Here is an 11,986-nt window from a genome sequence, read left to right as displayed (position 1 = left end):
GCATTAACGCCATGTAGGAATGGTATAGCGTCCGAGTCACGTTCCCCGGCAGCTTATCAAGGTCTCTTTAATATAGTTTCCCTCAGAGAACCACCAAGACCAGTCGTGCCCTCCTTTCTTGAAAAAATCCATGCATTCAAACATCTTATCAGCATTATCCCTAGGATCGGTCTCGTAAAGCCACTGCAGAGCCAATATCATATCCGCCGCTCGGGATCGGCCCCATTGCTCGTTGAAATTATCGCCATGATGCCAAACCAGGCCCTGGAGATTGTTAGACAGCATCGAATGCATCAAGTTAACATATTTGTGCATCGCATTCAAGATCCTTTCTACCTCGGCATCGCCAGGCTGGGCTTCCACCATCTGCGCCAATCCCAAGAACATAGGAGTCCTAGCCCAAAAGTTCCTTTCGGATACTACAGTTTCAGGCCCCAGCCAGCCATCCTCCTGCTGATGGGTAAGTACGTAATTCGCGACTTTCCGGACCTGCTCAAGCAGCCTCTTATCCTGGGTTAGATAAGCGAGCGGAACCAGTCCGTTGAACCAGTAGGGCATAGCCTCGTTGAGATCGCTGTAGTCTTGGGTTCCACCCAACCACCGACTGTCACGGACAACGCGGTAGAAGTCAAGCTCGTGGCCCGCAAGGCCGTTCGCCATCAGAGTCAACTGATCCCTTAGCCAACCTTGCGGCTTGACGGCTCCCAGCGGGAGCGCTTTGAAAACGAAGGGGAGTAGACCTGTTAAAAAATTATTAATAGGAGATTGATTATTCTGAGGAGCGAAGAATAATTACTTTTATGGTTGTCATCCATGATGGTTATTTGCTGTTGCCCGTGAAGCCTGGCGTTGTCTTCGCTCGGAGTGTGAGCTTCCCCCCCAGTTATTAGGCGAGAAAACACAAGTAGCAAGACATGAAAAACATATAGGTATCTGCCGCACGAAAATGCCATTGAATCTGAAAGCCAAATTTCTGGCCGCTCTGTGTCCCTTCTCTTCCTTGTGTACGTTGCTGGAGTCTTACTTTTGTCCTGCTCGATTGAAGGGCGAGCTTATCTGGATAAGAGTACTCCGTAGTATCTGTGCTGATTTTATGCCAGGGCCGCCCAGCCTGCGGTTTAATTTTGCACGGGAGCTAAAGGGAGCAGAGGTAAGAACGATAGAGATCTAATAGGTTAAATATACAAATACACTCAGAGAGCATGTATACCGAGCCCCATCGGGTGATTGTCCCGTGTGATTCGGCGCTTGTTGTCTGGGCCAGGGATATGCGGGGAACATCCTGTGATGAAACTGGGGGCCGTGATTCATCCCACTGGCGCCGTCTAGGTTAGGGTTAGATTAGGGTTTGCTAAAGGGGTCGAGATACCTCGTACCTATACATCAACGGGAAGCGTGGAGGGCGTACTGTGCAAAACCATCAAGTTGGTATACCCGCGATCAGCAGAGGACATCATCGGCGGTCTAGATGCAGGCCATTATTTCTAATCTGCTGTTGAAATAATGATGTTAAAAATGTATAACAACGGTGGTCTGTGTCTGAGGCACAACCGAGCCTTGTCGCCAGTATTCCGGTACAATTTTCACTCATTCTTTTCTAACTGATTGGATTATTAGCATTATGTGACCAAATTTGAGTTAACGGCGCTGCTAAGATTATTTTCCTCAGTTCCAGACCCGTTGTTGTTGTCGCTATCTATGAACAAACGATGTTTCCAGTGTGGTATACATATAGAGGGAAGCCGTCCCCCGAACATGGACAGCATTGAAAGCCATGTTCATTGTCCCTCCCTTTCTTCAGTATGGCCGTCAAACTACCTAGTCGACCTAGGACAGCAGGAGAAATATCTTCCACGGATCATTCCCATTTGGTAGAGACAGAGAAAGATGAGGAAGAGGAGGAAGGGGCAGAGGTGGGCAGTACCAGTGACTACCACTCTGAATTGAAGGAAGAAGACTTAATTCCTCTCACACCAAGTGTCACTGATTATCTGTAAGGACCCTGTTTCACATCAAAAATGCTTATCCCAGCTAACAATCTCAGAAACCTGGTAAGAGAATCCCAAACAGACTTGACTCACACAAGCTAAATAAGCAGTACAGCCGAACATATCATGCATTTTGTAAGAGAATGTACCTTTTGGTGAGTGCTCCCTTTGTACGGTGGAGGAACATATTTACTAACCGGTTGATAGCCGAACGATGAGCCTGAGAAGGATTGGATGGACATGATAAATGATTACACTCAATACCCATTGCATAAAATCTGACCAGGGCACAGATGCATCAGATGTACAAGAATGTCTTGAGTGAATTGTTTCTCACTCTCATAAGTGAAAGTTCTGAGCATATTCTTGATATGAGAATGGGAACAGATATCTGAGTAATAGAATGTGCTGAGTGTGTAAATCAGAAGCTGATGTCCATGGATATCACTTTGAGCCTGGCTAATCACCACAGTAGCAAATATCCCAGTGCGCTGGTTTGAGGAAATGATTTGAGCCCAATCCAACCTTGTAAGAAGTGTACCCACTACAAAATATACCCTGGCTTATGATTGATTCCAGTGTCCCACCAAATTGCGTTTTTGAGATTGACGACTTTGAGGAATGGGGATTGCCATATGAATTCGATTTCATCCATGGATGGGAGTTGGATGGTTCAATCTCCAACTGTGAAAAACTGTGCAGAGAAGCTTTTAAGCATTTAAAATCAGATGGATACTTTGAACTCAAATCACTTGAACACAGCTTCCTCTCAGATGATGAGATGCATAAAAAAGCCATACACACACTTGAATGGCAACAGTATATCATAAAGAGCTGAGATAAACTGAGAAAGCCTTTCTGCGGAGCAACTACCTGCACACTGAGGATGAAAAACACTGGCTTTGTCAATATCAAAATTCAAAAATTCAAGGTATGTCAAGCTTCATACATCTGATGAAGACCCAGCACTAAAATGAAGTAGATTCCAATAGGGCCATGGGAAGAAGGCAATAAACTGAAGCAATTGGGCAATTTTGCTCTTCTGGATATTCTGAGTGGACTGGAAGCATTTTCACTCCTGGTTTTTACTCAGGGTCTTCAGTGATCAACGGATGAGTTGCAAGTATGTCTGGCTCAAGTGAGACATGATCTGAAAAGAGAGAAACTTCACATATACCGCGAATTATATGTGATATACGGGCAAAAGCCGAAGGTGAAGGAGTAGAGAATTATCTTTTAGCTTGGTTCATCAACTGTTATATCGGCCAATATGGCTTTCAACCCAAGGCACCAACAGGCAGTCTTAGATATAGGACCAACAACATAGCATATATTGCCAGGTTCCTTAGTAAATAATAATGTTTTCAAGTTATATCAATAGATCCCAACTCATCCAAAGTGATTCCAAATCATGCTTATGGATAAGAATGTACAGTTATTTAAGCATTACAAGCTTCTGGGCGAAATGACGAAGCATGGTGGCTTTGCAGAGATTCATTGTTGTGCCCATGTGAGTGAACACTGCCATAACCTCGGATATTGACTGGTGTTCAACTGCGGCTGAGAGGCAGTTGTTGTCAGCAACTGAGTGTCAAACATATGAGTTTCAGTGTCAAGACCGCCGGACTGTGTTGCCCAGTAGTCAGTGCATGGCATGTAGGTTTCAGCTGTCGAAGTCGTATACACCAACTGTAATGACGGTGGGAAACATCGATCAACCGCATTTTGAGCCAAATCAAAACGAAATGGTTGACCCGTCCACGGTCGAATTGCCAGCGGATTACCAGCGAAATTTACTTGAAGATACAGAACGCGTCGTGCAGAAGCTAGGTCAGATATTGAGCTTGTTGAGAACATGGCATTGATTGTGACATCAACAGTTCTGTGTCTGTTTTCTACTTGATTTGAGGTTCCCAGGTGGTTAACAGACGTTTGATGTGCAGGATCGTTGGTCAAAGTGTGATCTAAAACATATTACAGACTGTAGTGTCCGCAGAGAAGTGAAAAGACCAGGTTTTTAAGTCAGACCTTTAGGGCGGATAGTACCATCATCTTCCCAGCTAAGGTAATTTCTCAGCTGAATCCATGGCGATGACCACATACTTACGCACTATGCCGGACACAGTCTCTTTCTCTCATTTCCAGGCACATTGTTCGGAATCTATTACCTTGATCCGATGGAGGTAGGAGTTCAGCCTGTCTGTACCTAACTGGCTCAAAATCAAGGCTTCTTTTCCCGTCAAGTTGCCGTAGATACGCCTTATGCTCGGGTCCACGTCCCCTCATCACTAAGAAGCTTCCTGCGTGCAATCCTTGGAACTGTAGATTTCACCTTGAATGGTGCATCTGGCAATGTCTCTGGCATGTTCTTCCCATTGAGTGCCTTTGCCTTCTGGTTGCGATTGTTGCAAAGAGGACGGCTGCTTTGTCTAGTATTGAGAACTATCTGGGAGAGTATGTAGGAGAATACAGTCACAAGAAGATAGTATTACTGTGTGTTTTATTTAACCAACAGAGAGGCTCCAGCCACTCTGAATTGCATAACTAAAAAGAGGTCGGCTAGGAAAGCAGTGTCTAGACAGGTAGTGACAGTAGTGTTTCAGGGAGTTTGTCTTAGGAGCAGGGAGGGTTTGTAAAAGAGTGGCAGGGAAGGATTGGTGAGGAGAATGAGACCTCTGAAAGACGAAATGTCTGCCTGTCCCTCTTCATGAATTGTGAGCTCTCCAAGACGCTTAATAAATCTCACAACCAGCAAACCAGGGGTGCTCCAAGGCTTCGCGCGCTGTTGCACGCTTTTGAGGATCCAAGTTCGTCATTCTCCGGATGAGATCCTTGAACTCGTCGTCGGTGACATTCGGCCACTCTGAGAATGGCTTGTAGGAATGATAATCTGCCACCCGATCATCCCAAAGAAATCCCAGAACCTGGCAGTTGACTTCCTCATCACCAACGTGTGTCATGAGTCCATTCAATCCTTCTCGATCTCCAAAAAAAGAAACTTGACGTTGCAGGCGAATGACGTGAGGGAATGCACCCTGCGATTCGTGTTTCTGTAAATCCTCATCGGCTCCGAAGATGACTTGTCCGAGCATAGCATAGATGGACTGAGCAGGTTAGCTAGATAGAGCCTTCTCTCAAGGGGGCGGTAACCTATCACGGCTGCGAAGGAAAAGATGTCAGAAGGCTTGTTAAGCTCGCCCTTGAAGTGGCTCTCTGGACTGCGCCAGCTATCATTGCCAGCTAACATCCCTTTAATGCACCTCCCTTTAGGGAGATAAGCTGCATTTTCGAGATCGATGATCTGAACCTGCTCAACAATTGTCTCTGGACCAGTACCGCGGTAATTGACCATGATATTATCAGGTTTGATATCTGAAAGCAATTAGTTCTAGGTTATGAAACTGAAGAGTGCTTACTTCACCGAAATGGACAATATCATGGCTGTGCAGCTCAGCAATCCCTCGCAAGCTGGCTTTTAGAATCTGCTTCCTAGCTTGCATGGATATTTGCTTTCTAACAAGGCTCAGAAAATCATCATTCATGTACCTGTAAACAAATATTCGCTGATCTGGAATTGTGTCATGTGGTAGCCGTAGAAATGGACTTTCAGGAAGCCGCGGGCGTATGTCCTCATTAAAGCTTGAGAAAATGGCCTTGGGAATGTCCTTCAAGATGAATTTGCCTTGTCCAGATCTGGAGCATTGTCAGTTCAACAAGTTGCGCTACATGATGGGGCAGGTATGCTCGCACGTTGCCAACCAAACACGACCGAGATGTGGTCTCTCCTGAATCAGTTACTTGAAGAGATAGCGACGTCCAGCAGCACCGATCAATTCAATGGGTGGAGGTGCCATATTCGCCCCAAAATGTGTGAGAGGTTGAGATTTTTGACAAGAGATGTAGCGAAAATACTCAACCAATGCAACACGGAAGGAATGAATTAAAAACGAAAGATTAGACCCTGCGCGAGGGTATTGTAGCCTTCCCATGCGGCCTGGTTATATCACGTGATTCCGGATTTGTAGGAGGATAATGTGGGACGTCTAAGTGGTTGTATTAGCATGTCGGCAGCTGAGGCATATACTGTAAACATTCTCCAGAAATCCAGACATCCATTTCTACCGAAGGCAAAGTATCAATGCGACACAAGAAATGAGATGGGGTAACGCAAGGCCCGACATCCATCAGAGCCAGATGCAGTACATAGTTACTAATAGTTAGGATTTTTTTTTTCAAAAAAAAAAAAAAAAAGGAGATAAAGCCACTGTATAACTAGTGGTTATACGGGGGGGGTTTGGCTGGGGTGGCGTCCGGGATAACCTGGTTATTTGGGGGGGTCATGTTATAACGCCGCTAACGCGCCCCGTGGATAACTAGTTAATTTTAAAGTACTTAGTAAAGCTCTACCTAGTACTCCGTATATCTGAAATGCATGATTTATGGTTGGTTCCTGCAAGATCTAAGCCAACAGCAATCGAGCCACAATCCATGCTAGCTATGGAATAGTTTCTTTAGCCTGGTGGGGCCCATGGCGAAATCAACATGGGCTGCTATCTCTCTCGCTGACCGTCGGCTGCTCCGAATTTTGCCAGAATAAAATCAGATTGAGATCGAAAAGGACCTCCGCATTATCATCTTTATTCACTATGGATCACAATGGCAATCGGCAGATCCGGGCTGCCTGTGACCGCTGCCATTCGCAGAAACTTCGATGCGAAAGACGGCAAGATGAAGAGAGCTGCTTGAGATGCGTTCGGAATGCTACGGCCTGTGTTTACAGCGTAAGGAAACGGCGGACTGTTCTTCGGCCACCCCGACATCGTTCAAAAAGGCGAAGACTTAGAAACGAGGATGGTGAGAGTGGTAGCGGAGGCGTAAACGGTCAAATCGAAGAAGACCCCTTTGGCAGTACAGTAGCTAAAGACGTTGAAGACGGTAAGTACACTCTTACGCCGGAGGAGTAAATGAGTCTCCCTCATTGTCGTTACAGAGAAAACTAATATATCATATTGCTAGAGCCTGATAGCACATATTTAACATCTTTCGATCCCGCATTCGGCCAATGGCCTGAGTTGCACGAGTTACCTCAAGATATATCAGTTCCAGAGTGTGATGATTTTTCGCTCCCAATGTTTGGAAATGGCCTTGTTGAATCTATTCTACCTCCCCCAAACCAGACTCTGATGCCCACCCCTTGCTCCAGTGGAAAAACATTGACAGACTGGAGTCAAGACCTATCTGGCACGCTGGTTGATAAACCGAGCATGATCGTGCAGCAAGTGCGAAAGCTGGCAGATTTAAATGTAAAGCTGTGCGAACATGCAGCAAAATTGCCGCCCGTGTCCACTAGCTTTAACGAAATACAAATCTCTCTGGCCAACCGTGTTTTTGAGATTGACGAGACGTTCTGTCTCATCCAAACTTTGTTAGATGTCTCAGGAACCATTTATTCTCACAGGTCCATTCCATCAGAGAATCAATCTCTGGAAGGTATCTCGTCAATTTCTCCGTCGATTTTGTTTTCTCAAAACAACCAGAGAGATCATCCACCGACCGACACGAGTCCGGGAGCACACAGCAGCCCAGGTAGCAATGTTCCAGATCGACCCACCTTTCTACTTATACTGTCCTGCTACGATCGGGTGATTGACATCTGCCAGTGCATTTTTACACATATTGAATGTTGTGTCAAAACCTTCGCCACGCCTCTGACCCCTGAAGCCCAAGTGATACAGTTACCGGAACTTAGAATCGGATTTTACAAACCCCCCATATCATCGGCAGTTGCCATGAAAATGTTCCTCTTCCACACCATGGCACGCCAACTCCTCTCACAGTTGCGGACCATTTTTGTGATGCACAACACTGGAGCCGGGAGAGAGGGGTGGCAATGGGACACGAATGGGCGTGGAGATGGGAGAAACAACTATTACAACGGGAATGAGACGGGATCGTTCGTGAAGGACACTGGTCGAGACGCCGGTATTCCAGAAGGCCCATATACGAATGTAGAGACCACACCACTCGACCTTGTGGACAAGAATCGTCATGATATATTCGCTCGTGCTTGCGGGATGTCTGAGCAAGTTACCAATATAGGGAAAAAGCTGATGGACATGGCAGTAGTGCCATAGCCCTAACCAGGCATAATGCTTATTCCCAAGGGCTAGAATCGCTACCACGCATTCATTTTGCAATACAACGACAACTCACCCATGGTTCACCGATTTAAACCTCGTAGTTCACATCAGGGGATTGCGAACAGGGTTCATTCGCAGTTACAGGAGACAGCTACCTCGCTCTCGTGGAGGAAAATGATGCCCAAATGCAGAGATCCTCTGGCCAGGACCTACTACGTAGCATGGTAATTGCCAGATACCAGTAGACACAGATTCTTGACGCTCTTCCAGGATCATTAAAATCAGGCTAACCTCCAGCTGGGGTGTTGGTCAACCCATTCGAAATAATTCGTCGTCATTGTTCATTGCCATTACTACAAAATACATCTTCATAAGTTTTCCGGCTTTCCGTCGTCTGGGAGTCTTTCGCCTCTTCGACAAACTTCAATTTGCTGGCAAACTACAACAAGAAAAATCCTCCAGGCAGTCCCGTGTGGCCAAATTTAGCCACCCACCAACAAAGTTAACTTAAGCCGAAATCGACTTGAAGACGTTGTGCACAGCTAGGCTTCGTCATTCCAGGTTTCAAGGATATGACGGATAATGCAGAGCGCGATGGGAAAAGCCATTGGGAATCGAAAGATACTAGGATGTGAATATTGCGAGTGTTCCAAACTACATCATTGACTCCCTTCGGCTAACTTAAAACCGCAACGATGCAACGGTCATAATATATGCCACCACCTGTCTCTCCTCAAAACACGCCATTGCGGCGATCAAAGCGTTATCTGGATGTGAGAACAGGCACAATGTTCGTCATCGAATGGTTTCTCTCCTACAGAGGCTCACTTTTGAGAGCATCAAACCCGATTTTCTTCCAGTGCCAAGAACAATATAAAAGCAAGATGCCCACATCGGATCTGCGGGCCACACCGTTTAATATAAATTCCGTTTCCTCTTTCTAGTCGTGTTTTTGGATATTTATTATAACGGTTCTTACTTTTCTCGCTAATGAGCCAGCCAACAAAAAAAAAAAAAAAAATTCTGCTATCAATTCATAAAAAAAGTACATAAAGTTGTGCGCCTCTTTCTACATCTTAACCTTTAGCTCCCGCACATATTCACCAGAAAAAGCCGGAAACGAGACCGTGCTCCCTAACCGGTCATTGATTCACTACCCTGAGGGCATTCTTAGGAAGTTGAGAATGGGCTTCAACGAAGGCTTCAACGAAGGCCTCTCCTATGCAGAGCGACAGACGGTGGTGAATGGGGGAAAGAAATCCAAAACTGAAAATACTGTTGGAACGATCCATGCAACGGGTGACCAGTTGCCTGTTAGCAATAATGAATTATATACCATCAAAGAGTTACCCGGAAAAGGATTGGGCTGCTTTGCAATGACAATGATTCCCAAAGGCACACGGATAATACTCGAAGAGCCCCTATTCACCGTCCCCAGCATGGCGACAGATTTACAGTCTATGGAAATGGTCTTCCTCAAGCAGCTCAAAAGCCTGAGTAAAATGCAACAACATATGTTTTTCTCACTACACAATGCACACAAGGACAAATGCAGCCCTGTCATTGGAACGATCAAAACCAATGCAATGCCATTCGGTGCCAGGGGCTCAGAGGGTGCCATTTTCCCCAGTGCAGCACGGATTAATCACTCATGCAAACCGAATTCCCAAAACACATGGAATCGGAACCTAGAAAGACTTACGATCCATTCATTTAAAGATATCGAAGAAGGCGAGGAGCTCACCATCGCCTACGTCGACGGGACAGAATTATACGACGAGCGCCAGGCATATTTTGAGGAAGCTTTTGGCTTCAGATGTCAATGTGAGGTCTGCGCTGTTCCCCGTGAAGAGTCCAGGAAGCGAGATCGTCGACTGGAGGAAATGGCCCGGCTTGACCATGTGCTGGGCGATGGGAGACGCATGATGTCCAAACCCGAGGATTGCATTCAAGACGCATATACCCTATTCCGCATACTGATTGATGAAGGCATCGCCGGCTCCAGGATTGCGAGGGTGTACAATGATGCGCTGCAGATTTCGATTGCGCACAGTGACCAGGCGCGAGCAAAAGTGTTTGCGCAGCGAGCGTATGAGGGGAGGGTCCTATTGGAGGGCGAAGATAGCCCGGAGACAATGAGGTTAAAAGCAATAGCGGACAATCCTGCTGGCCACGGGCTGTTTGGGTCAACGAAAAAATGGGAGCAATCTGTCGAGGCGATACCGGGGGATCTGAATAAGCCCGATTTCGAAGATTGGCTGTGGAAGCAGAAGAGTTGGAAGGCATGAGTGATCGGGTTATTCATATATATATATATATATATATATAACATTTTGAGAATAGAAGTATATATAGTTACACCATCGTGCTAATAGATCATTAGTCAACGAGTAAAGCAATCTAGGCGTAGTTCTGCCAGAACAGCTTTCGGCGTGTTTGTTTCAGTCCATCTCTGAGCTATTATGGGAATTTTTATTCATCCTTAATCCCTTAACTAGTTACTTACCCTTAATAAATAATCCCAATGCTAACATCACTGCTGGCTGGTAGAGAAGGCCCAACCACTAGGAATAGTACGGAGTACCCTGGAAAGCTTTGAGAAAACAAATTTAAGTTTTTAACTCTGTATTTTAACTTTTTCCAGAAGCTTAATAAGATTAAGTTCGTGAGGAATGACGTACTAACTAGTCCCGTTTAAAGGTTAGTCATGACGATATCCAATGGCTTATCTCTATCAAGATACGATAAGAATCCACATTTAAGAACCGCTGGTGATCGCTTCTGGGCCAACTCCAACCTCGGAAAGGTACTGTCTCTATATCGACATCTCCTCAATTCCTACGCTTATGAATTACATGTTCCATCATCGTAGATGCGCTGCACCTGACAGCATACAAAGCCAATCTGGATGGAACCCAAATCCCCAAACCTTCCAACCTCTCGAAAAGGCACAACGGTGTGAACATGTCCCGCATGTCCAACTATCCACCCTCACAATCTACTTATTCGGCCTCTCCACCCTCCACCTAGGCATCTACAACTATCTACACCCGCGCAACGCTCTGACATCCCTCGACCTCCCGCTGTCTTCCTTGCACTCTATAAACGCCACCTCCACCGCCACCATCGCTATGGGCCTCTATTATACCCTTGCAGCGTATCAGTGGAACAGTGTCTTCTACATGCTGACTGCGCTTATGAGATTGCTGACAACCAGCGTCTTTTGGACCCATGCGCAGCCGGGGGTGAGTAGGAGGGGATGGAAGGCTGGCGTTGATGTGGGAGTACAGAGCTGGGCAGGGTAGGAGGCGAAAGATATTTTGTGGGTTTGGGTAGCTCGAATGAACCGGGAGTGATAGAGATACGTGGCCGGGCTTTAGCCCCAAGATCATCCTTAGAACCCTTTCTGTTGGTTCTGAGATTTGTTTTACATTCCTGGGGCAACAGTGCGGCGGTCCAAGTAAAACATTATGCACCTGGTCACTTCGTCATTGATTTCCTTGACATGTCATACATACACTGTTCTGTCTGCAATAGGATGGGTGTTTGCATGCAGATATCCACTGTTGTTTTGGGGGGACATTGAGAGGAACAATCAACTTCCAAGAAAGAAAGAAGAGTAACACAAAAAGCTCCCTGGGCATGGCATCAGCCAAAATTTGTCCATGTTAAAGTTTATAGATCTGGGTTTTAAGGGATTCAAGAAAATGTCAAATGCAAAACAAGGTAAGTTCCTGAACAAGTTGCCGGTCAATGATATTTTGCTCCTGGACAAAGTCCCGTGTCCTGTTACATACAAGATCCAAAACCCCCTTATCTAAAAAATAAAAAATGAAAATAACCAAAAATACCAAAAGA

The 11,986-nt window shown here is 45.8% G+C and overlaps 4 protein-coding genes across 4 annotated transcripts; 2 read left to right on the top strand and 2 right to left on the bottom strand.

Annotated features, from left to right (window-relative positions):
- Positions 1 to 36: 36 nt before the first annotated feature.
- HCAG_02468 (predicted protein) lies at positions 37 to 815 on the bottom strand (the record flags this gene model as incomplete). Its single annotated transcript, XM_001542247.1, has 3 exons — positions 37 to 264; positions 337 to 740; positions 797 to 815. 3 exons carry the CDS (start codon positions 813 to 815, stop codon positions 37 to 39), a joined length of 651 nt encoding a protein of 216 aa, XP_001542297.1.
- A 3,905-nt stretch (positions 816 to 4,720) lies between these two features.
- Positions 4,721 to 5,842, bottom strand: HCAG_02467 (predicted protein; the record flags this gene model as incomplete). The annotated part of the gene is made up of 4 exons (XM_001542246.1): positions 4,721 to 5,067; positions 5,234 to 5,360; positions 5,405 to 5,681; positions 5,787 to 5,842. 4 exons carry the CDS (start codon positions 5,840 to 5,842, stop codon positions 4,721 to 4,723), a joined length of 807 nt encoding a protein of 268 aa, XP_001542296.1.
- A 792-nt stretch (positions 5,843 to 6,634) lies between these two features.
- On the top strand, positions 6,635 to 8,122 carry HCAG_02466 (predicted protein; the record flags this gene model as incomplete). Its single annotated transcript, XM_001542245.1, has 2 exons — positions 6,635 to 6,923; positions 7,005 to 8,122. The coding sequence occupies 2 exons, from the start codon at positions 6,635 to 6,637 to the stop codon at positions 8,120 to 8,122; spliced, it is 1,407 nt and encodes a 468-aa protein (XP_001542295.1).
- A 1,445-nt stretch (positions 8,123 to 9,567) lies between these two features.
- Positions 9,568 to 10,416, top strand: HCAG_02465 (predicted protein; the record flags this gene model as incomplete). Its single annotated transcript, XM_001542244.1, has 1 exon — positions 9,568 to 10,416. The coding sequence occupies one exon, from the start codon at positions 9,568 to 9,570 to the stop codon at positions 10,414 to 10,416; it is 849 nt and encodes a 282-aa protein (XP_001542294.1).
- Positions 10,417 to 11,986: the final 1,570 nt, after the last annotated feature.

Source organism: Histoplasma capsulatum, genomic scaffold (genome assembly GCF_000149585.1).
Source record: "Histoplasma capsulatum NAm1 scaffold_2 genomic scaffold, whole genome shotgun sequence".
Lineage (NCBI taxonomy): Eukaryota > Fungi > Ascomycota > Eurotiomycetes > Onygenales > Ajellomycetaceae > Histoplasma > Histoplasma mississippiense.
The sequence above is the reverse complement of the archived record's forward strand: the minus strand, read 5'-3'. Positions and strand labels throughout refer to the sequence as shown.